Here is a 26,518-nt window from a genome sequence, read left to right on the forward strand (position 1 = left end):
CAAAGAATGCTGCATTCCTTCAGCATGTGGGGGGAAATCCAGAATCCTCCCAACTACCCTGAAACTGGGGTACATGAAGAAAATAAAAGTTTTACTGGGTTGCATGCTCGAGCATGAAGAAACCACCCTCCCCCTCCATGTGGGATTCCTCCCATGCTTCGAAGCAAACACAAATTGGAATGTGCCACACTGACCTGAAAAAAGGGGGATGTGGGGAAGGAGCTCTTATTAGCCACTTTATTTTGCCAAAACAATTAGTATTATTCTTTCCAATGAAGAAGCCAAAAGTTCTCATTGCTATTTGTTGTGGGAAACTGCTTATTAATGTGAAGAATGTGTTTCCTGCTCAGTAGTTACAGACCTACAATGACCTCCTTGTAACACTGGAAGTTGTGTAGGGTAGAAGCAGTAGGTGGGTTAGAAGGGATGAGCCTATCTTCTTTGCAACACAGCGATTTCTTGTCCCCTCTCCCCATCCCTGAAAGAAGAGCAGTCAGTTCTCCAAGATGACAAGCAACCACAGAAGTCTGGTCCCACAGATCTTCACCTGAAAGTCTCCTCTGTGCAGGTGACTGGTGGATTAACAGAGCACTTGTGTTTTCCTGCCCAAACTATACAAATGACTATTCCCCTATACCAATTGCATCTTCCCCAAAGAACTGTAAAGTGTAATGCTTCCACTGTGTGTCTTAGTCATTTGAAGGGGATCTGATACAGCTCTTTGTGCTGCAGTTGAAATGGTGTGTCAGTTCCTTCTCAGGGCACTGAAGGGGTCCTCCCCAACATTCAAAGCGAATGTGGTCTTCTTGAAAACATCAAAAAGACTTCTTGAGACCTAAAATTATTTCATCTGTGATTTGATTAAGATGTAGGTGGCTGAACAGATTTAGTAAGAGGGAACTTGAACTCTACCTAAACATGCCAGCTTGCCCAAGCTCAATGTCCCGCTGAAAAGGTTTCTCTTAGTATTCTCATGATCAGTAACTCCCATATGTTACCACTGATATGAAATGAGAAACTCAACTAACATGAAAGCCAACATGAATTCACCTAAACAGGATTTGTGCATTTGTTCTGCATGGCCTTGGATGACTGACAGTGTTGGCCAGAGAATACATAAATGCATTATGCAATTTTTTATTTTCCTTACCAGTTTTCTATCAGTCCAGTGTAAATTCACATTTGCTACCTTTTATAGTCATCAAAACTAGCAAGAAACTGAATAGATTCACAAAATGCTTGATTTCTGCATATAGACAAAACATGCTCAAAAATAAAAATAGAATCAACACTTTACCTTGAGTATAAAAAAACCCCATTTATTATGGTTCAGAATACACCCTTATGCTTGTAGTTAAAACTATAATAACTCTTAAGTATGTAAATCAGGGAGATAGAAAGAATCCCCTGGTTTACATAGATTTGTGCAGCCACTTCCCATTGCTGAAGGATTCTCTAGGTGGATTAGTCATCTCTGATCTCAGCAGACTCAGACTAAGCTGTAGGTTTCCACAGGAAACATTTTCTATACTACAGCAAACAAAAACACAGTGAGGTATGCTCCTTCTTTTTCAACCTTGTTGTCCCAGTTAGAGGCCTTTAGCATTTATTCCATCTGGAAATCCAGCTACTAAAACCCTGTAAAAATCGAGACCTGTGTGAATATCATATACCCACAGAGGGTGCCGGTCTGAACCAGAAAGAGATTGTAGTGTTCTATTTTTAGGACAGAAATGTCACAGTCAATAGTGAGGCACATATCCTGCTTCACTCTGCCCTGGAGGCAACAGCTTTAAAGGTCAGACAGCAATGCTTTCTCGAGATGCTCCACTCCAGCTTCTCCAATAAGAATGTGTGATTTCCCTTTTGAATCTGAAAGTAATTTACCCATCGTGGTGAGACTTCAAACTGCTCACACCCTGCACACACGTGCACTTTGGACAGTAGTTTCCCCTTATGATAGGAGTCTTTCTCAGAGTCCATAGGATGCTTCCTGCTCTCTGCAATGCAAGTATGAAAGACAAAATTGAACTGTCCCCTAACTGCCACCCAGAAACAGAAAGACAGAAGGAAAAGAATGAAGCATGGCAAATGCTCCTCAAAGAACTCTTCCCTGTGGCTGGCATATGAGTGCTTTCTCTCTTCAACTGATTGTTTAAAAGCAATCTCAAATACTGATATTTGAGACACTTCTAAACAAAGATTTCAAAGCCCTCATGTTTCAAGAGACCACAGGGCTGGCTGTAACAGCCTCCTGCTACATCCCTCTGAAGCACCTGGGGAAAACTGGAATGGGAATCCAGATAGAAGGCTGTGAAGAAGAGAGAAAACAAGTCTTTATTGAAGACCCAGCTGTGACTCAAGACCTTCAGTAACATGATCCAATCATAATTAAATCTGCCCACTTAGGTGATTTTATTACATGTTCTACTGTAACATGTTATGCATTTATACAACTTCTATGTATAAAATGACCCTGTCCCCACTTTGATCATTGTTATGAACAGACATTGTTTGACACTTACATCATGCTTGTATGCAAAATATGGAGATATGGAGAAAAAACCTAAGAAAATCTGTGAAGAAATATGCTGGTTTAAATTAATTAAATCATCATCTTAGAGAGACATTGGATGCAATAACAGAATAATGTACACAAAAAGATAGACCAGCATAGAGGCTTGGGCTTTCCTTCTACTTTGCTGGCAGAGAGTATGTCCAGCAGAAAGACAATTTATACTACATTAGTGAGAAAGCAGCTTCCTTCCTCTAACTCCACTCACACATCATCAGCAGCTGCTCCAGCTCTTTAGAGTTTGTACTCTTGGCCAGTGGCACGATGATGAGCTGCTGGGCCAGAGAAAAGGATTGTGTGGGAGACCCAACAGAGGAAAGCTGATGTTGTGTCACTGACAGTAGCCCAGTTCTCTCATCCACAGCTGCTCCTTCTCTCCTGACTTCACCTCACCTAGCAAGGGGAAGCAAGTAAAACTGAAGCTCTGACTTGACTCGAGACACCTGTGGGCTCACTGCTCTAGACTGCGAGCACAGCTGCCAATTGGCATGACATGAACTACACCATACAGACAAATGTTGACCACAAAGTCACTCATTCTCCACCAGAGCTGCCTGCAGAGTTAATGTTACACTTTTCCAAATGCAATAGCTTTCAGTCACTACAGGCCAAATTGATGCAGGTGTCACTAGGAAGGAAAGTGATTTTTAATTATTCTTTTTAAACCACAAAGATATGAATACGTAAATGAATACATGTAATTTTCTGGTATCTAAATGAAGATCGAATTTAAGCTTTAGACTTATGCACCAGGTAAAAGGGATTAGCAGGCAACGTACACATTAACAAAATCTTGAATACTATTTAAGACACAAGTCTAGATATATTTGGCTCTCCTAGCTGATTTTCTCTTTAGAACTTATTCTTGTTGATGACTCAATTAACTTCTTTTGCAGACCCTAAGTCTCCATGGTGTGAGCTTTACCAAATAGAAGAAACCTGATCTTTTGCAGGGCACTTCCTTGATTAATCCCTTGCTACTACATCAGGGCAACTCTACTGTGTTACTTAGGTGGGGACCATAGTGAAAAGCTCATAACCAGCCCCAGCTCTTATACACAATGCGACTCAAATTCTCATGTGTGTTTCTGTGCAAAAAGTATCATGTTGTCCTTCATATTCCTACAGGGGAAATTCTTATTATGCCCTTAAAGAGCCAAGGTTGACAAATAATATATATGTCATAAATAATATTTATGATCATTTATATATTTATTCATGATGGTTTGTAATATTTTTATTAATATTATGATGTCACAAATATTTAGTCATAAATTTATAACATCATAAATGAAAATAATTGGTGAAATCAAAAGTGCTCCTGTATATCAGGAACTCTTCATTTAACACTTCTATCTACATGTTTTCTTCATTTTATTTTTTTTATGAAAATGAGTTAGTAATTTGCCTTTCAGACACTGGACAAAGGGATTTATGTCATAGGAGTGGCATCAGAACACAAAGCTGGAAAGGTTACTGTGCTGGGCATAGTCCTGCCATACTGCAGAACACACTTCATGGAGGAAAGATGCCTTAAAAGAGATCCAGCTGTTGGGTTTGGGTATTGTTGGCAAACATTATAAGAAACTTTAGCATGTTGACACATTCCTTCACTACTGGGACTCAAATAAAATGCCAGCAGGCAGACCTCAGAAGGACTGATGGAAGCAAAGGGGAGTTTAAACTCCTTCCCACCCACAAAAATCACGCTTTGGACCAGCAATGCTGTCCTATTATTCATTGGCTCAAAAATACTGATTCAGCAAAGAATTTAAGCATGTGCCTAAATTTAAGCAGTTTAATTAACTTTGACGTCAGTGAGCCTACTTCTGTGCTTATAATTAGATATGTGCTTGCTGAAGCAGAGCCCATCTGAATAGAATTTAGCTGATTTTAATTTGGCCCTTTGTCTTTGCCCCTCATTTATTCTTTGCAGTGACTGAAGGATTAGTGCTAAGGTTCTGGTTCAGGAATGCACTTGAACAACTCATCTTCACCCATGACATGCAAAAAGAAGCTAAGCATGTCTCAAAAAATAAACACAGACCTAATAATAATAATGATAGTTTCAAGGCTGAAGGACATGTAGCGGTCCAGTCTCTCTCTTTGTTAGTCAGATTGATTTTTTACAAGACAAAATTTTTCTTCCATTTCCATAAAGAGTTAAAAGCAGTGTTCCACACGCTACAAATGAAAATACACAAGTAAGCAGCTATTTCACAGAGAAATTAAACTTATAAAGGAATCCTTTAGCAATGTTGTTAGTTCTTGCAGTGCGGAAGAGCCTGCTGTGAATGTCTTATTTGTTCATTTGTTCAGGTCTCAAAATCTGGGATATTTTAGGGTAATGTAAAAACAGTCACAAAACAGTAAATAATTAAATTAATTTCAAAAAATAAAACAAATAAACAAAACCAAACCAAAGCAAACAAAAAAACCCCAATAACAAAACTGCATGGAGAATGAAAAGAACAGGAACATCATGGATCCAGTCATCAGAAACAATGGTTCAAGTCCCTGAGGTAAGAAGACAATGAGGGACCTTCACAGCACACTAGAGAAAAACAGCAAGATCAAAGATTCAGCTCCTGTCAGGCATTTCTGCTAAACACCTCTAGAGGAAAATCTGATGTCTTTTAACATGCCCATGAATTGGATTCAGCACACAGATAGCATCTTTAACAAGCCTTTTAACTCAGCTATTTTAGCCCATTCTTCTGTGTTTATGGCCTTTTAAAACCTGGAATACATGACAGCCATTATTAACTGCAGGCATTCTACAATTAAAGGTGGATTTAGAAGGAAACAGCAGTGCAGGGGGAAGAGGAAAACAGAAGGAAAACCAAGAACTGGATTCAATATGAAAAACACTGCAGGAAGAGTTACTCAAACAAGGAACCCTGCAGAGCATCTGTGCTGAAGGCACTGCCATCCATCCCAGTCCTGATCCACAGAGCTCCCTGCAGGGCTCCCTGATGCTCTGTACCACAACCAGGCTGGGATGGCTGGGCTGCACCACCCACAGAACCACTGCCAGGTGCCTGAGCTGCACCCAACTGCAAGGGCAAAGAATTTGTTATGCATTGGTTCGCATTAACTGTACTGCTCATTACACAGCTAAAATACCAACGGGTCTTTGAAAAACATCTATCTGAAATCCCACTGATTTCATGGTCTTTCAGAAACCTCACCCACAAAGGTGTGCATCTGCACCTAGCAAGATGGCTCACCCTTCATTTACACAAAATCTGTTGTCAGATCCCTAAACTTCTGCTGTCAAAAGAGCACCAAAAAAACTTTAAAAAGGTCCAGCCTCAAATTAAAACTGAAGAGAAAGCTGACAATATAAAGAAATCAATTATGTATCTACTTCATGAGTATATGTGGAGACACGAGCATAGACTAAAAATGTCCCAGTTAGATTACTAAGCAGTATGTTCTAAGTGACAACTGTCAGTTCTTTTAAAACCCACTGTCAATTTCTTCAAAGCTATTTAGTTTGTTAATACATTGGGATTGAAAGAGATGCAGAAAACCCCCATATAGCTAGTAATTTTTGGTTTGGGGATATTATTTGCTTGTTAACTTGCACATGCCATAAGGAGAACCTGCGGATATCACAAAATTTCATTATCCCATCCCCATTACTTTGGATTTTGAATTAGCCCATTATGGTGTTTCCCTGGACACAAATAGATTTTTTTCATTCTAAAAGTCATATTTTTATCCTAAGGTCCAGGCTCCACCACAGTAACTCATTTGTCTAGAATTTTCCAACTTTACAGGCTGAACAGGCATTTACTGTCCATTTCCTCTGCTCCCACGTGTGACCTCACCCTTCTTTGCTCTGTTTATTTATGCTGCATCAGTAAAAGGAATAAAACTATTTCAGCTCTGTCATCACTACTGCTTTAAAAACATACAAACAGCTGCCAAAAGAATGGGCACTGTTTTATAGTGTGGGACAGATGCTGTTTGGTCTGGGCACATGGAAAACACTGAATCTACAGTGTCTCACCATCCTGTACACAGCAATCAAGGCTTCTTCTCCAGGGAAGAGGCTTAAGAGTTTATCACTAACAAATAATTTTCTAGGCATGGGACCTTAAAAAGTGACTCAAAAATTGCTATGTAAGACAGCTATTTCTGTACACATAAGCTTTCTCAAGCATAGTTTTATTTTTTCAATCTCTCTGCAACCTTTTTAGCTTTACTGATCTCATGATAAGTAGAGTTTTGGACAGAGAGATGAAAGCCAAGATAAAAATATGGTGCAATAGGTGTATTGCAAATAAACACAGCAATAGAACAATGGCACAGTATAGACTTTTTTTTCACCTTTGTAGACTAAATGGCACCTGCAGAATAAAGTTTCCTTTCATGGGGCAATGTATCTAATTCATGTCTGACTATTCCAAGTTTCCAGTATGTTTTCAAACCACAGTCCAAATATCTCTAGTTCACTATATATATATATATATATATATATATATATATATATATATATATGCTCATAGTCCTTCCACATCCTTAGTTTAGTTTTGTTGTCTTCTCTACAAAACTCCACTCCAGAGTAATTTGTATCACACTGAGGCTTGTCAGCCATGTATCAGTGTTGGCTTTTTGAAGACAATCCTTAGAGGTCACCATCCTTCTATACAGTTTAGGATTATATGATTGACTAAATTTAAGATTTTATTAAATATGGGGCAAATACATTTCCCCTCCTCCCTAGATTTGAAAATATAACCCATCCCAGGGATGGAAATTCTGGCTCTTCTACTCAATCCGAGTGAAAGCATACATTTGTCACTGATGTACGAAGACGTGAATTCTACCAGAACACAAAAATATGAGGAACACAGAAGATACTTTCAGCTACAGAAGCCTGGCAGTCTGTAGTGCTGACTGAACCAAAGGGACTGTGCCAAGCCAGACATGGAAGTTAGGATTTCCCCTCTGCTTTTCTAACATTACCTTCAGTGTTTGCTACAACACATATTGCAATCAAAGGAAAAGAAAAATTGCTGAAATGCCTCTGCACACATAGCTGTTCCAAGGGGACAATGAAAACCACTCTGCTGTCCTTCAAAAGAATTGAGGTCTGTTTGAAGCATAGCTCCCAGCAAGGATTCCACAGGAAGACTGGCTCCTCAACTCTGCTCAGCTGACTTCTTTGCCTTGACACATGGCTTGGGTTCTCAAATTAGCAGTAAAGTCACAAACTTTGAATTTTGGTATGTGTCAGAGATATCTCACAGTATAACTGGTAATTAATCACCAAAAGATCCCACTGAGCCTCCAGCAGAGGTATGATGATCCACCAGCTTTGTGTCACTGCCTTGAGAACTTTGCCCTCAGACATTACTCTTGCTTCTCATCCCAGCTTTCTGTCCCTTTACAGGCAGTGAATGATTCTGCACAGGTCTGATCCTGCTTACACAGAACAGGAACACACCACTTCCTTCCACACTTCTATCAAGATTCTCTAGAAGGCAGATCAGCGCCCAGACCCTGTCACAGCATATACCATAGCCCATGTTGCAGTCGAGATGGCCACCATACAATTTCAGAAGGTTTCAACCCATACGCAGTACCACCATACCCCGTCAGAAAGCTTCAGGCATTCCTGCCCATACAGAATAACATTACTCCACTTCAGAAAGCTGCAAATGTCTGCTCCTCTTGTCTTCCAGCCCAGCCTTTCATACCCCTGATTGCTCACGCAGTGCCCCTGTGAGTCTCTGCTCCCTTTGGTGCTGGTCAGTGCCCTGGGCACTCCCTGGCTCATTGCTGTCACTGCTGCTCACCTGCTGCTCACAGCTGTGCCATGGGGATGAGGCTGGGCCAGCCCCATCCCAATCACCACACTCTGTGTGCTCAAGACCCCAGCCCAAGCACACAGCTCCACACAATGCTCTGGATGTGACCCCACGGCTCAGGCAGGAGCTCCCTGAGTGACAGCTGCCACACTGTGCTGCCACCGCCCTGGCCCAGGAGCTTCTGCCTTCATCACTGCACGCTGGGAGCGATGCTTGGCTACAAAGGAACAAATGAACACCGAATTCCCTCCAATCAAAGACTGTCTTTACCTATTAATTTTTCCACACGCTGAAATAAATAAAAAGCATCTCTCTCTTTCGGAACATTTTTTTTTCATCAATTTTGACAGTTGCTAGATCAAAATGTCAGTCTAGCTCTTCTCCAGCTCATCTTAGGTACTGAATGCCTAATTAGCTAAACTGCATAAAATTTTAAATCAGAATTTAAAATCAGTTCGCTGTCCTGTAAGACATGCTAGATTTTGTAACAGAACAGAGAAAAGAAGCTTGCACAATTTTGACTCTAACAAAGACCTATCCAAGTCTTTGCTTTTGCTCTCAAGACAGCACAACATTGACACAATTGCAGCACCTCCCTACTTTTGCTTTGGTCAAGACAGTCACTGTAGCTACTGCTTATTATTTCAAACACATTTGGTTGTAATACTAGAAAAGCTCCAAAGCAAAATCCCTTTACTGCCTGCAATGGTATGTAGCTTTTCAAGGACCACTAGGTCCTCTACAACATTCCTACTGGGAGACAGCAACTGTTATAAATTTCTGGCAATTAACCTCTCACAATCTTATTCTAGACCAGCAATGCTTCATTTTTCACACTGGAAACTTAGAGGTCTCTCTGGTTCTTTGCCTTAATTGAAATTGCTTCTGTAGTAAATACACTAAATAATTTCATTTCGTATTTTCTGTGATGGAAAGACAGTACGTTCCAGAGTGAGTAAGATTAATGTCTTTTGGGTCTGACCAGGCAGTCATAAGGGAAACTATCACACATGAAACAAATACCTTGCTTTGTACACAGATGTTCACTGTTCGATTTATTTCCTCAGGAACAGCTCCTGTTCAGTCTTCTATTATTGAGTTCAGAGTCAAGTCAGTCATACTTGCCTTTAAAAATGTTTAAATTTATGTTTCCCTTGAGAACTTGCTTTAGAAGATGCACATTTTAAACCATTCTGTGAACCTGAAACTAAGGATCGATGTCTGTGTCTTCAGGTTTGAATCTACAGAGCCCTAAGCAGGGCTTTGGGAAACAACAGCACAGACAGGCAGGATTTAAAAATCTGTAACTTTTTCTATCCACTGAAATTAGTAGCCCCAGCACATCTTAAGTGCAGACATTTCTCAAAGAAATAAAGAATGAATTGAAAGAGGTTGAATAAATCATTAGTTTGATCACGTATTTCATAGGAGCCAACATTCTGCATGAAATGCTACTGCTTTAAGTTTTGCTGAGAGTGAATCTCAGAAGTTGAGTAGATATTCAGCTCATACAAAACATGGAGAAACACTCATTTTTGTAACAGTGCACATAAGAAATACATACAGCAGCAGAAATACAACTGAGATACCTACTAGACAGACAGGTAAGAGTCAAAGAGATTTCCCTGGGACTCCACAATATCCAGGCATCACAATGCTTGATTATTTTATCCTTCCATCAGATTAGGAAATCTTATATATGGGCTTCAGCCCCAAAAACAACTGCAGCTACAGGAAGTCTTTTAGTAGACACAAGCTCACCATCATGTGATGGGCTTGACATCTAGACCTTCCTAAAAGACTGGTTTAGGTCATAGAAATGAGATTCAAACCAACTTAGTTTTCTAGTTAGAGTCATATCTTTTGGAGTTTATTATTGTTAAGCTACTAAACTTCATGAGGAAAATCTTATTTCTTCCACTGATTCCTTAAGTCAGGTGTTACTGGTATCTGCTACAAAGCACAATTCACCTTACATGAAAGTGTCAGGAATAAAGTGTGATTTATTGGGATATTCACGGAAGTGTCTTGCAATGACATGTATTGTTGCATTTTCATCAGAACACAAAAAAATAAAAAGGGACTTATTTACCTTGGCATCCAGAAAACCTGCAGATTAAAGCAAATCTGATGGTTTTCTTTACATGTTTTACTGGAAGTAAAAGTAGGTAAAGGCAAAAACAATCCATAAAAAGGAGACAATCCAAAAGCCTCATCAAACATGAACATATTGACTTCTACTGAGCTTCTCAGAAAAACAGCACATCTTATAAGGAACAACACACATTTTTTTGGATCATATTACTTAAGAGTTCTCTTCAAATCAATTTTTCTCTCTTCTGTGGTCTTTCTCCTTGAATCCTCTCAAAGTTGCACAAAGCTGATAGAAATTATAACTATCCATGATGATGAATCCTTATGATTTTTTTGTTGATTCTTCACAGGTATTTAAATGAATGTATTGTATCACATAGAACTTTTGCAAATACTGTGCTATTAGCACACTTTAAGAGGTGTGCTTAAATAGGAACATTAGAAAAGATGAAATAAAAATATTTTTTCAAAATTTCTCATTATGGAAATCTCTCTTTTTAATGAGAAATACTACATATAACATCTTATCTACTAATCATTGTGTTTCTCAGAGTACCATGTCTAGAGTATTCAGAGGAAGAGCTTTTTTTTAACAGACTGACTCCATGCTGCAGACAAGCCTGGAGGATTTAGGGATGGATCTGAAAATGTGAGCTGTGGAATCTGAATTGTATTTAGGAAGTGAACTTGCTTTTCTTGGAGCTTGATGATCTGATCTGCTCCCACAGTTCATGCTTTCGTGGTTCAGCCCTCCAGCAACACAGAAACTCCCAGTCCCCATGGAAGTTGCTGTGCTGCTGTTCTTGTAGCTGGATTCCTCATGAACTTCTCTGATTGCCTCCAAGACTCACAGGCTGGTAAGAGAGCAGCGGCAGTGAGGGACATTTGGATGTGCTGCAGCTCCAAAGGGAACAAGCTCGGGACTGCTTGCTGTAAGCTGAGAAAAGGTAACTTATAAAGGGCAAATGCCATTCTAAGAGTTTGCTTTCTTCTCTCCCATGAATATATGCAGGCTTTCACAGCTGCCTCCCTTTTTACTTGCCATTTGTGACTGACTTCATCTTCAGAGGGAAGTTACTCAAAACAACATAAAATGAAAAATGAAAATTCACACCCAGACCAGGATTTAAGCTGTCTCTACCACCAAATCTTCTGCTGTTCTCAGCACATATGGAATCCCTGAAGCAGAAGACAGAAAACACTGATAGAGATCAACAGAAGTCTTCTCTGGGGAATGCCAGTTCCAGTCCAAGTGGAAGTATGTTGCACACTTTAGGAAAAGATTCTTCCCGGGAATTGCATGATAAGTTAATGCACTACACATCAAATCTGCTGCAAAGAGAGCATTCAGGTAAGTACCATCCTCAAGAAAATCCAAGGCACAGATTAAGAAAACAGCAGAGCAAGCTTGTTGCAGTAGTTGAGTGTCCACAATTTCTTTAAGTGCTATAGTAAAGGCATTAGAGCAAAAATGTTCCAACCTGGCAACAGTTTTACTGTGACATCTCTCAAAGTCAGAATTGGTACCATGGTAACAAGGACCAGTGAAATGTCAAAAAGAACAGGCCAGATACACCAGCTGGTATTTTGGCTAGTCAGAATAAAGAAGCAGCAGCTCAGCCATGCAACCTCCTGTATAAACATAGGTGTTCAAACGTACAGCAGAACAGTGAATGCCAAAAAATATCTGAATTTTCACCAAAACAATACCTATCTACATTGGTATGTTATGAGGTCCTCAAGCTCCCAGTAAAAATGAAGAGGAGTTGCCTAGCTACTAGGAGGATAATGAAAATCTGACACAAGTATGATCCTGTTACCCATGAGCAGAAGGCAGAACAAATGCACAAGGAGCAGACCTTTCAGAAGAAGGGAACAAGAACAACCCAAACAAATAAGGCCCAGGGAGAAAAGTGTCTCATTCTGCGGGCTCTTCTTAACCTCAAGATGTTTGAGAACTGACTACTGACATGTCTGCCATATGTCAAGCCAACCTGACAGAGGCCCAAGATAGAGGATATAATTGCCAAATCTGCAGGTCTTACAGAGCTTTGTTCTGAGTGAACTCATGGGTGGGACAAACGGGGAAAGTCCAGTGTGCCTTTTCTGCAGCCAGCATAGACGTGGCTGTCAGAGAGTACAGACATGAATGAATGCTGCTTGCCACTGAGCACCACTTCTGACTGCTTCCTTTTGGTCAGGGGAAGTTGCCAACTTCATTAAGACACTCTAATAAAACTAACCTCATAATCTAAGGAATTAAGTATTAATTACTCATTTATTTGTAGTATCCATACTATAAATCATTATGAAAGAAAAACTTAGTTGCAACAAAGGTGTATCCTGCCAATATATGTACCAGAACAGAATTATTTTATCTGTATAACAACAAAGTGTCCCAGCTGAAACCATGGCTCTGCTGTACTGCATAACTACCTACAGAGGAAGAGGTAGATTCTGTACTGCATGATACTGAATTTAATTAAATGAGAAAAATAAAAGTGAGATGGAAGGCATATTATTATCCTTGCTTCAAAAATACAGAACTACAAAACTGAGAACAAGGCAGACAAGAGCACACAGTGAGAATCTGTGCTAAGAGCAGGGAAGTGAACTTAGAGATCACCCAAAATGTAGTCAGTTTTCAATACCAAAAGCTGTTTTAGAAGGTAACAGCTAAAAGAAAATAATACCTTTATTTTAATGAGGATCATCAAGTGGATGGTTTTAGGACACCAACTCTAACTACCAATGGATTAGGTATCTGCATAGAAACGTAGTAGGAATTTAGGACAATGCAGATAAAAGGTTCTTAACTAGCTTCCAGCTACATCAAGAACCACATTACACAATTTCATACACTGAATTTTATCTTTAGAAAGGCTCTTTCATGTTTCCATTTTCCTTAACTCTGTTCCATCTCTCTCCACCATCATTCTAGCTGAAGATATTTTTAAAATGCAACTGCCCTAATAATTCTGAATTCCCCACTTATTTCAGTGTTTTATTCAATTTACAGCAGTATGTTTTTGTGTCAATACTGTACTGTAGTGTAATAGCTCTTCTTGTTCTGAGTTGTTCACTTGTTAGTACTTACATACATTTTATAACTCTGCTCAACTTTCACTTCACAAACCCAAGCTTTTACTCTGCTCTCATAAAGCTGCTTACTTACTCTTATCAGCCTCTTTCCTAAGTGCAGATACAGCATCTGTATTTCTTCACCAGTCATATAAGACCACTTTGACTTGACTTGCTAGAAATCTTTGGTGTGAGGCATGAGACTGACAATTTATATGCTGTTTCTTTCCTAACACAGGCCTGTCAATCATTTGGTCCCTTCAAGCTGGAGGGATGCCATCAGCCTTGGCTGGAGTTATTTCTATTCCATACTTGTAATCCTTTTAGCCACCTGGCTTTGCCTTGTCGCCACAGATATTGTGAGCATTATTACTGGAAACTTAGTAAAAGTGTTAATCTAGCCCCATGGTCCTCCATGATCTAGAGGTTATCCTTATTTTCTACCTTTTTATTCATTCATTCACATTTTGGCATCATTTCTTCTCTCATTTTATATAATTTCTGTGAGTTTGATTTGATAATACACCAAAATACTCTTTGCCCAATCTCTACTATTGCTTTGAAAATGTATCTTGATCAGGACATAGCTTGGGTCTCAGTATCTTGTCCAGTAAGGTTTTAACACCTCCATTTCCCAGCACTCTCACTGCAAATACCTTTGTTAACCCAGAGTCCAATTTAATTACAGCTCTGGCATTCTATTCACAAGAAGAGCCCTATTATATCACAGCTTCAGTACAATGACTGAAGCTAAAGAAATAAAAAACATCCCATTATATAGAGTACACAAAAACTATGAAGTTTTAGTGCATACTTCATACAGAATCAAGATTATTAAGTAATACTGCTCATGAAAAGTGAAATCAGAAGCACACCAAGCACAGCCTAAGGGATTGAAAGCAAAGTGATATCAAAAAAAGGTTGCTGTCTGCTATCAAACAGCCAACACTTGGATGCCCGTCCAAGCTATCACAGCACTTGTTTGCTGTAGCTGCTCAGTGACTGCTAAAGTACCTTTTCTGCACAGTTCTGCCCTCAGGCTTCTTCCTTCCTCTCTCTCTTTACAGAGATACTGAACACTGTCCTTTTCTGACAAAGCTCCCTGTATGATCTCATCCTGTCGTCCCCTTGTCTGGCCTCAGCTTGGCCTCCTGACAGAAGCAAAACTAGAAAAGTAGCTACAAGAGCAATGAAGTTCAGTAGCTCGATAAAGTATCTTAAAAAAAAATTCAGAACAGAAAATTCTTCTCCCTCTTTCTCTTCCAGTCCCCTTATTTTTTTTAATAAACACTTTAATTGGCAAACTCTACTTTATTTGAACAGTTAAAATAAGGCTACCAAATAACTTAAATTCTACAGGAAGGACAAAAGCATCAGATATGCTCAGAAAAAGTCCAAGCAAATACAATTCAGAGAGAAGGGCTTCAGGTTTAAGGAAGAAAAGCCGGAATATATAAACACCTATGCACTCACATACTAAGAGCAACTCAGGTTACTGCAGTCTGGAAGCAAATGAGCAGGCAGCCAACCTGCTGGGCCATTCCCTACAGGTGTCACATCAAGGCAAAGGAATTTCCAGTGGAAGGTCTGGGGAGCAGCTGTCACCAAAAGAGACACATATATTTTTAAAGGTTTTGTCATTTGTCTTCAGGGTGGGAAATGCTGTGTTTGACCTCCTGCTGAGGCAGCTGCCCTGTCGCAGAAGCATGGGCTAGAAGAATAAAAGACAGCAGCTATTATTTCAGGTACAAACACCAGAAAGCAGAGACAAAAGGCACAATCATTAAATCGTCATTTCTATTTAAAAACACACAAGGCAACTTATTAATACTTTTCATGCTGCATGAATCTCCCCCCTAGGCATTCTCCAAAACAATTTGTATTAGCTAATTGCTAACTATCTCAATGACCAAGTAACACAACAGCAAAAAGCACATCAAACACTGTCTCAGCAACACCAAACAATCCTGGACGGGAGAAGCCAAGGAACTGGCAGCTCTTGGTGTGGTGCCCTGTCCTTCCCCAGCTGAGGCTGTGCCTCTGAAAAGCTGCCCTGCCCAGCTGCAGCCTCCTGTCCCTCCCTGCTTCCCCCATGCCTGCTGGACTCTGGGCTGCCAGCTGCACCTCCTTTCAGCTGAGCAGGGAGCCACCACAGCACAGCTTCAACCAGCTGCAATGAAACGTGGTGAGGCCATTTCCAAGAAGTGAGGGGTGGTTTTTCCACAGTTGAGCCAGTTTGGCAGCTGGGTGCTCTGCCCTCCAGCCTCGGGCTCCAGCCCACTTCCATCAGGGATAAGTGAGCTCGCCAGGCGCTGCCATGGGGACGCTGACTCTCCCGGGGCCCCGCAGAGACACAGCGCAGGGAGCAGCCAGACAGAAAAAGTTCTGCCACAGAGGTCCTCAAACAAGCTTTGGTGGGAATTGCTGGGGAACAGGAGCAGGACTACTGACTGCACCGGGTCAGCCATCTCTGCAAAGCAGCAGACCTGAGGGACCCTGGGCTGGAGGGGTCCCCTGCTCCACAGCAGAGCTGCAGAGCCTGCAGCCACCACTGCCAGACCCTCCAGGACGTCAGTCAGCAAACCTCGTCCCAGGCTGTAAGCAGGTACTAACAGTGCATGGCCCTTGAAAGGATTTGGTGCAATTATCTTCCCCGATGTTCACCCACTCAAATATGTTTTAATTAGGAAGTCTTTTTTTCTCCTAGCATTTAAGAATGTCAGACACCAAACAACATGGATTAAAAATGTTTCCAGAGTGATCCCACTGGCAGCATTAAATTCATACTTGGAGGAATGAATGCAAACCATTGTAAATTCCCCTTAAGCCTGGAGGAAGGGAAAAACAAATTCTTATTCATTAAAATTAATGCCATTTGATATCTACATCAGGGGATTTCTGTAGGAATGTGACTGGAAGAAGAGTTGAAGGTGTCTTTCATTAGATGCAAAAGGAAACAGAAGGAGTTTCTCAAAACAACCTGGAAGCATCCCTGACAACAACTTAGGCAAGTCACAAAGGGCAGCTTTCAATGAAGCACACTCTCTACAAGAAAAAGCAAAGGATAATCTCAACAGTTTTATAAAAACTGAATGAAGGAGCAGAGCCACTGCTGTATGAGAAATCAGAAAATATTAATGCATTCTAATATGGAAAATAACCCTTCAAAAGAAGTCTGTATGTTCTGAAATGACCTCACATTTGTAATCCCAGTCTGTCAATCTTTCAAAGCTGCCTATTCGAGGATGTAGCTCTCAGAGCTCCTATGTGAAGGTGACATCCTTAGAGTAGGGGTTATATGTGACATTTCGCAAAATATGCTATGGTATGCCCCAAAATATCAGTATTTAACATAGAGAGTAAGAACACAAAATGCACAGTGTAGATGGGCATGATGAAACCCTGGGAAGACCTGGTGAAACAACTGCACACACAGTAAAACTAAAGTAGTTGTGAAACAAAATATTTAAGATCATTGGAAATAAATTACTTCTACATACAACTGAGAAATGGGAAGCAAAGGAAAGGTCTGAGAAGGGTTTAGAATATATCAGGAGAAGAGTGTGTGATTTACCAGCTTTTCCAGTATTCTATCAATTAAAAAGGGAAAGAGTGAACTCTGTACAGAGTGCTAAGTTTAAAAGAAACCTCACATATATTCCTCAAAGAAGTAACTACTAGTAGAAATCAAACACTGATATTGGGCTTTTCTAGACCATGATGACTGACCAGCAGTTTTCAAGCCCTACTCCTTCAGTGAGCCCTAAAGCAAAAGGACTGTAACATCTGATTCTCAACCTCACCTCCTGTAACACACTAATGGAGAGACACGTCAGGAAGAATTAGTAAGAGAGGGGGAAGAGCTATATTTTTAAAGAAAATTTAATGCTACCATAGCTGGAAAGCCTTTTTTGATAAGCTTTTTAAAAAGAAAAAAACCCCAAACAACCAAGAAGAGATGTGATAGCTAACTAATGGATAAACTTGATAGGAAGTCAGAAAAAAGAGACATTGTGCTTGGTCAACAGAACGTTTTATCCTCCACACAGTTTTCCTGGATGAAAATCAGACAGTTTATTCAACATTAGTAAGATTAATGGTTCCTTCCCATACAAAAAAAAAAAACAAAACAAAAAACAACAAACAAAAAAAAACAAACCCCACAACAAAACAGTAAGTCCAGTGAATATACTTTGATGTGAAAGCCACTTTTGCATGAGGAACTACTTAGAAGACTTAGGACAAAAGGTAGCCATGTTTGGGGCTCATAAATACTGAAAAGGAACATGAAAAGAAATATTAACACCCAATCAGTTGGCTAAAAGCCACTGTTTTGGAAGAAGGTAACCTTTTCTGATGTTCCAAAATGGGGACTGCATACCAGTTTAGTACAAAGCAGAAAAGTTATCCACGCTCAGTCTGGAATAGAACAATTATCTTCCTGTTTTCCAAGCCAGTGAACATTATGTTGACATTCATCAGCTAAGAAAAGGAGTACCAGAATTAAATGCTCCAGTTAAATCGAACATGTGAGAAGCAGGAAGACCCTTAAGTGCATTTTCTACATCTCTAAAAGGAGCAATGGCAATACATCATGATCAAATATTGCTACTTGATCAGAGACCTGTAACAGATTATTGCTGTAAAACACTGGAAAAATGGCTACTTGTTCCTGCAGCACTAGAATTACTACCTACTCTTGGCTCAGAATTGTAATTCTAAGGTCTAGATATACAAGAAACCATGGTACTAATTTGCACAGGCACATGCAGTCAAGGAGTCTAAGTTTTGCAATAGGTATACCAGGGAGTGAAGAACGGATGCAAAAGATTTAGAAGTTGACACATGACAGAAAATCAATGGTTAACCAAGACAGAGGGGTCTGAGTATGTTCATTTCCACTATGAAATTACTAAACATCTGTGCTTCTGGAAGCAGCATTTAATCCATGAGATCAAATAGGGCAACAAACAGCACTAGCTGGGGAAAATATGTATTTCCAATGTCATGTATCCTCAGAACAACATGCCATTGAAAGGCTAGAAGCAACAGAACTATAACCACCAAATAAATTTGCTTTTGGTTTTGTTTTTTTACAGAATTCAAGACAGTCACAGGTAGCATTTTTTACAGAATATGATCATCTGAGAATCAACAATACATCAAAAAAGGCTTTTCCTACCAGCTGATTTTGGAGTGAATTTGTCCCTGTTGGCTGCACATACTGCCAGTAGCCTGTATCCAAGATCCAAGTCAAATCCTTGCTGAGCTGCCACTCGACTAACCACCTGCAGAGGGAAAGAGAGAAAGCTTCATTAGGGGTTACTTGAGCTCTTTACAAAGTGACATTAACCTGCTTATCAGCACTAATGTTAGACATCTGAATCTGCTGCAAGAGCACAGTATAACCACGGTATGAGGCACTGCTCCCCAGTAGTTGCCAACACAAGCACAGCAAAGTGAACACAGGAGTATTCCAGTGATCCAATTATTTCACCACCTGTCAGAAGAAAGGCCTGGTAGTTCCATGAAAATTGGAGAGATAAAAGCCAGAAGAAGTAATGGAAGGGCGATGTACGTAAAGATTGTATAGAATACACTTTGCTGTATTTGAGATGTGAGGATTAGAAATGCTCAGTGTCTGCCTCTGTTGTGCAGTTCCTGGCCCTGCTCCCAAGGGCAGTGCCCAGGTCCTTCAGGTTAAAATGCCCGCTCCACACTGCTGGGCAGGCTTGTCCTACGCTGTGCTCAGTGTCACAGTTGCTGCATTTCAACAATACGGTATTGGGGAGCACATTTACCACAGTTTTAGAATGAACAGGCCTGTGCAAGAAGCATTTGCCAAAGATTAAATCAGGGAAAGACTTGTTGTTGTTGACTGATCTAGAAGAACTAGCAAAACCAGGCAAACTGAAAACTCTAGTTAAGGACAAAAAGCAGTCAACTGTTTCTCCAAGCCAGCGACACAGCTATCAGCCAAGAATGTATCCTCTTTAAAATCTGCACAGCACAAACACAATCCCACAGTCATTCTGCCAAACGATGCTAAAGTTATACACAGCACAGCTTTTCAATGGCTTTCCAGTGGCACATGATGACTTCAGACTCAGAGGCACAGATAAAACAGATTATTCTTAACAGTGCCATTACTTCTTTTCATTAAAACAATGGCGAAGGAACTGCACAAGAAACAGAACACCATTTCCTGAGGCAAAAGAAAGTCCCTATCTTTAATAGCTTACAGTACAAGAAAATATCCTTCTCCCACCCTTTCTTCATCTGCAAGTTTCTTTCTTAATGAATGACACTGCAATTATGTGTGTCCAGGACTGCAAAAAGCAACAGCATAGAAGAGAGTGAAGAACTAACATATCTGATAACTTACAAACATTATTCTATACTTTTTCCAATATATCCATCTTCCTAATTAACAATTAAGAACCAATTTTATTTATTAAAAAAAGAACTAACATGAATGAAGCTCCCAGGTAGATTTCTTTGTTCCGTTGTGCCTATTAATTTAAAAATTACACATTAACAAGGCTTAATCTGTGGGAGTGTTCCCTCCCTAAATTTAACCCTTACAACCTCAAAACTGAGAGGTTTAATTTATTTTCAGGGAAAATAAATCAAAATTGAGGATGATCAGTACAGTAATACACACCTGTTTAATCACATTTCTTTACAATTACAGCTTTTAGACAGAAAAGTAAAAAGGAATAAAGTAAAATAAATAATGCAATTTTTTTTTGTAACAAAAAGCCATTTACAATTTGGTCGATCAGCCTTTAATCCTTTACACTTCGAAATCCAGTTGTTAGCATCCTGGCTAAGAGGGTAGGTCCAAATTTGAAAAATTAAGAAAAAATAAAACTAATAATAATGATTTTTAAAAAATCAATAAAACCCATTCACAAAACCATTAAAAAACAGAAAAACAAAATCAGAATATGATACATCATATTTCATGCTATAATAGCAATGGGAGTGAAGACTGGTGGGCTGCCATGAGATCTGGAAAACACCTTACATACTTGGAAATCTGTTCCCCTTTTCTACTTGCAGTATCACTGTTCTTCACCCACCCAAAAGCAGATATGGCGGGGTGGGGGGTGGGGTGTGGATGATGAGAAGAAAACAGACAAAAAGCTCTTCTGAGAAACCTAAAACAACCCCTTGCAAAAGGCTCCTGAGAACAATGTCTCATTAATGTACAAACATTATTTAAACTCCTTTAGCTGTCATCTATTCCACCATCACAGAGGAACACAGAGTGCCAATCAGGTCTGTAAAACAATGGAGAAAGGGCCCTCCCATTTTCTGTTTTGAAAAAGCATATAATCATTAAACCATTTATTTTGAGTCTGAAGAAAGGCAGATACACCTGCTCATCAGTGAGCACACGGTAACTCAGGAAATGCACTGGCTGCTTATATGCTCAATGCGTTTTAGAACATGAAGTTACAGATCCTGAGATTGTCCTAGCAAGAGGCCAAATCACTATTCTCAACTAACATCTTGCTAATTATGGAAAAATTCTACAAAGTAACTCAGGAAACAGAGAGAACTGTAAAACCCACAAAAGCAAAGCTCTGCTTGCACTGTCTTCACTGAATGCACTGCAAAGCCTTGGTCAGTGCAGTCCTAACCACAGGCTGACACCTGATTTTCTATACTCCCACATCAGTTTCATTTTCTTAATTTTCCCTGTGAGAGGAGCAGTGCCATGAAGCTCAGAGGGGTGGAAAGCAGAGTTTTCCAGAGTGTGCACCCAAGCCTGACCACACCCTGATGGGCACAGCCCGGCCTGGCAGCACCCACCTCCTGGTGGCTGAGGCATGCCCCAGCAAACACCACATGAGGACTGAGCACAGGAAGGCAGAATCTGAACTTGACAGTGTGCAGAGGTCAGCCAGTCAAACTACTGCTTACTTCTTCATGCCAAGTATGAGGGAAAACAAATTGGAAAATTATTTTAGCAAAAAAAAAAATTTAAAAATAATAATATAACTTTGAAAGAAAGTGCTTCCACTGGCAAATTGCACAAGAAGTCTGTTCTTCCTCTAAATAGAACAACAAAAGACACAGAAACTTAATAAAAAGCAGATATTTCTAATAAAATTTCTGTTTTGCCAAGAGTCATTTTCCATTTACAGTTTTCTTGCACACACTCCATTAAATGCAGGAAGAGGGTCCATTAAAGAAACTGGTGGACTCGTGCTCAAGAGGGCTTTCTCTGGTCCCTTCTGCCTCATCTTGGTCAACATGAATAGGGCAGTACATATCTATTTCCTTTACAAGGAATGGTTAGCTCAGCTATGGTGAGTGCTTACAGCATTGCAGAACAAACTCATGGTCGAACGCATGGTGCCAGCTGCATCTTGTCATAATTTTTTAACAAGGCTTACAAATATTTGCATTGACTGTATTTCAAGTTTTTCTTTCAACTGTGACAGGTTAAAGACTTACTTTTATTTCACAATTAAGGTCAGTGGAACAGATCATACATTCCCCTCCCAAGACCCTGTTTCAGGTTGTCTACAATTCAAGTCAGACATTGCTCATCAGGTAGTTGTCAAACTTTCCTCTGTATGCAAGGGACCCCCTGGTTTTTTAAACAGACACTGAGAATTCTCAGAAGCAAGACAACAAATGCATCATAGGAGCATGATCCAAAACACAGAAAATAGCTACAAGACATTTAGTAAGTTTAATATATTCGGGTCAGCAGGACCTAATGAAATTTACCTTTGAGTGACTCACAGGAACTTACCTGGACAAGCAGTGTAACTGCTAATGATTATCCTCAAAAATTCATTCAAGACAGAGAGCTTGGAGATATACCAAATCTGGTTTTAGGACTGTAAAAGGTGACTCTCAGAAAGTACATATATCCAGATGGACAACAAAACCACGTATTGAAGAAGTACTAGGTGAGCAATACAGAACATCATCATGAATACACCAGCACCATGCAATTTCCTTCTTTGACAAGTTACTATATCCTAACTCTAATATGTCTTTTGACATTGCCTTATGTAACACTATTGTAACAAAGGAATATAGCCCAGATGACAAAAGTATAAATTTTACTCAGATTACTCATTACTAGTCCTTTGTCAAATCATAACCTGTGCTTGTTACAGGTAATTTCTATGTATTTAGTCCTGACTTAGACAATGACAGAGTAAACTGCAAAACCTCTAGGTGGTTTTGCAGGCAAAACAGCCTGCAAACACTTAACAGGACAGGGTAAGAGTTTAAAATTATCTTTGTAACCAGTAAAAATGTTGTAAAAGTGTGACCAAAGACACACATGAAACACTACAGATCAGAAAGAAAGAAAGAAAAATTAAATGCCTAATCGAAAATTAGGAACAGACATTCATCTTCTCAGTATATATGTGACTCGCTGGGAAAATGTCTGAAGTATTAAAAGTCATCAGGCACTGGAAAGACCTACCTATCATTCTCTGGCTTTTGGAGGGTAAGGGGATTTGTAGTAGACCAGACTGTATTTGTGTCACATCCTGGCTTGGGGAAAAAGAGTAGATAGCATGGTCTCTTAGGTCTGTCTGAAGCCAAACCTCAGTGATTGCAGACACCTGCTGCCTACTGGAGCCATCCAGCTCAGCCTGAACCCTGTCCCAGGAATTCTACCACATTTAAAACCTCCTGTGATTTCAGTCTTATTCAGGTACCAGTGCAGATCAGATGGGATCAAAGCAACAATTTCAATTATCCATTAAATATTATGGCCAAGTGATTATGATACCATTTACAAACATACTCTTGCTCTAACTACAAATTCCAATCCAGCACATCAGCAAAAATTCAGGCAGCATGTAGCTGGTACCATGTGTTCAACCATGGCTTCATTCTGCAGTGCTCTAAGAACTTATCTTACTTGACCTAACCATACATAACAGCATTCCATTGAAAAGTAGCACATTAAAAAAAATCAAACTAGACATAGTTGCCAGTACCACAATCATAAATTGAGATCATCATCCTTTATCATGGGTGAGAGAGGTGCTTGGACAGCTCAAGGTTCAACATCTAATATTTCTCTACATTATTTTACAATAACATTCCAGACAGCTAGAAAAGCTAGCCTATTTCCTAAACACACTTGCAACACCTAGCTTTTATTTGAAATTTGATATGGCACTAACAGCTATTTTAACCTGTCTTTAAAGGAATATATACCCTATCTGCAAACAAACAAATTATTATAACATCAACTGCCAGTAAGAAAATCTGATCACTTCAAACCTCTGAAATCTTTAATCTGAATAATTCAGATAAACAGCATTCAAAAAGGAGACATTGCATTCACTGCCTGCGATTCAGCTCTGCAGAGTTCCAGATGTCTAAACTCTCAGGGTCATTGACAGTGTGGAGAAAATTATGAGAGTGAGCTTTTAATTACATGAAAAGCAGACAAATATGGCTACCAGCATCTTTTCTTTGCTGAATCTACCTGCAATGCCCCCCCACCCCCTTTCCCCTTTTGCAAGGCTAAGGAGCTTCAGCACGGAGCGTCACTCCCTGCCCCGCTTGTCATCACCCCACGAAGTACTGGAACAATGTAGCTCTCAACCTAACAGCCCTGTTAATCAAGAGAGCTACATGACTGCTTATTTCTAAACTCCCTTCCCATTATGTTGCACTTTCAAAGAAACTCTTAACTAGCAGCAGTCAAGAGCACTCCCCCCTGCTGGCATCAGAATGAATTTTACCAATTCAATTTGCTGGTTGCTCAAAACTAAAAATGCCGGCTGATTGCTGGTTCAGACGGCTCCATGTTCAGCCACTTGTGCATACTTGAAATTATCTGAATGCAGTTTGAAGACTACAGCAGAAATTTTGTAATTAGAATTCTGCAATGTAGATGGTAATTTTTTCCCCTCAGTAACACACAAAGATCAGATAAACAGGAGGCAAATTGAGGAATTTTGCAACATGAATAGAGATCTGTCTCAAACAAGGAAAAAAAAAAAAGAGTAGGAAAAGAAGGAAGAAATCTGTGATCTGAAGTCCTGATCTGATGAGACTCTTACACTCCAGTTGCAGAAGGGCTGCCTCAACAATAGAGACAATCAAAGCAAGTCAGTGAAGTTATATATATCATTAAGCAGTTTCTTGCCTTTGATGCTTGAAAATAGACATTAAGTACGTTCTGCAAATGTAAGAGACTTTACAGAATCCTTGTATTCAAATTAAGAGTTTTCTTAAAATTATTTCCCATTCTATAAGGTGGATAAAGGCCATATTTTCAAAGTAAAACAAGGCAGTATGCCTGCCATGTACTTCTTGACTCTTCCTGCAACGGTGATGTAACTCATGCAGAATAAGTGTATCTCCTCCTTTACATCCTCTTCCCCTCTGCATGTCTCTAACAACCACAAACATCCAAGAGAAGGTCACTATACTCAACCCTCTCCACTGAAAATTGTCCCAGAGGAAAAAGAGGCAGGGGCTGTGCTGTAATTAAAGCAGCTGATCACTGGGTCACTGCAATACTGCTGCCACCCGAGTCCTGGCACACTTTGAACAGTGATTTGCATGACACATATGAAACACTGCTGGGTCATAGGAAGAAAGTGACAAGGGAATTCCCAAAGCACATCACTTTGGAGAGCAGGACATCTTGATGAGTCTTAAATAACCCATGGCAAGACTAAGAAAGTTTAGGCAAGAAGGGCTTTAGGAGGCCATGAAGCGACAGGACAGGCAGTAACAGTGAGTTACCGGTCGTGCTCCGAGCTCTCGGAAGCAGAGTGTTCCGTGCCTGCTGGCTGTACCCTGGCAGTACAGCACGTACACAGCCCTGGAGCGCTGTGCTCTCTGCAAACAGAGCTGTGTGCTCAACACATGCCTCGGGAGGATGATGGGAGCACAATTTCTTCCACGTGAACTTTTTGCTCTGGAAGTCTTGGATACAAAGAGTAAATGTAACATTTCTAGGGCTCTCACGGGCAGCTGCAACCTCCAATTTTCTGGTATAGATATGCTGAACTAACTCTTCCACCTAATTAATCACATTCAAATCCTGATCTGATTAGAAATCTGATTTTTGGAATGTCACAGGTTGATTTTTGATTGTGTACTTTTCTGCATTAAACATAATGAATCCAGGCAAGCATTAGCTGCACTTGCAGTCTGAGGCATCCTGTTACAGAAACCTCACATTATTCAGATACGCCATTCTCGTTTTCTTTTTATTTTTTAACGTGTATGTCTTTTTTTAACCAATTATTCTCTTCATAACATATCAGACAAGCTAAAATAGATTTTCATATTATGAAACTGAGAGCAGTTAGGGCTTTTTCTCCTTAAAATAATCTAAAATAATCTCAGCAGTCTCGATTCCAGGACTTTCTGAAGAGAAATGCAATTCAAAAGATTACTGTACCATTGTATCAGTATCATTAAAACAGGAACCTTCAGCAGATACTTCAATCAGTTTATCATTGATGCTTGTTATTTCAGCAACTCTTATATGCAGTACAGAGATGTAGTAAGAATTACAAGCAGAACAAAAAATTTAAATTAAATCCAGAACCTTTAGATGAAGTACAGCTAGGACTACAGCTTTGTGTTTTGTTTGTTTGCTGGTTTTAATTTAAAGAGAAATATTTATTTCCCAAACACAGGTAAGTTTCCCACACCTGATGACTGAGGCAGACCCAGTATTTGGAGAGGAGGATCTAGAACATTAAGATTTTGGGAGGAAGGCATTTTTAATTACTATTTCAATTACTATTTTGGCATAGTTTTTTGTGGACAATCAGGGGTAGGAAATCTTTGCATCTTTTGGATGCAAAGAGCGACTCAGATCCCAACCCCAGTGGTTAGAGACAAAAGCTTTTACTACAGAAGCTCTCTTACATTCAGTGATTTATCAGGAGCTACCTCAGGTAAGCACATCCTGCTTACCTAA

General features: G+C 39.8%; 1 protein-coding gene across 5 annotated transcripts in view; it reads right to left on the reverse strand.

Moving 5' to 3' along the window:
* ZMIZ1 (zinc finger MIZ-type containing 1) overlaps positions 1-26,518 on the reverse strand; it is a 335,118-nt gene that overhangs the window by 108,548 nt on the left and 200,052 nt on the right. For all 5 annotated transcript variants that reach the window (XM_077784564.1, XM_021526680.3, XM_021526678.3 and 2 more), the window contains one exon: positions 18,755-18,860. In XM_077784564.1, the coding sequence (XP_077640690.1) occupies positions 18,755-18,860 (106 nt within the window). The remainder of the gene's footprint in view (positions 1-18,754; positions 18,861-26,518) is intronic.

Source organism: Lonchura striata, chromosome 7, assembly GCF_046129695.1.
Source record: "Lonchura striata isolate bLonStr1 chromosome 7, bLonStr1.mat, whole genome shotgun sequence".
Lineage (NCBI taxonomy): Eukaryota > Metazoa > Chordata > Aves > Passeriformes > Estrildidae > Lonchura > Lonchura striata.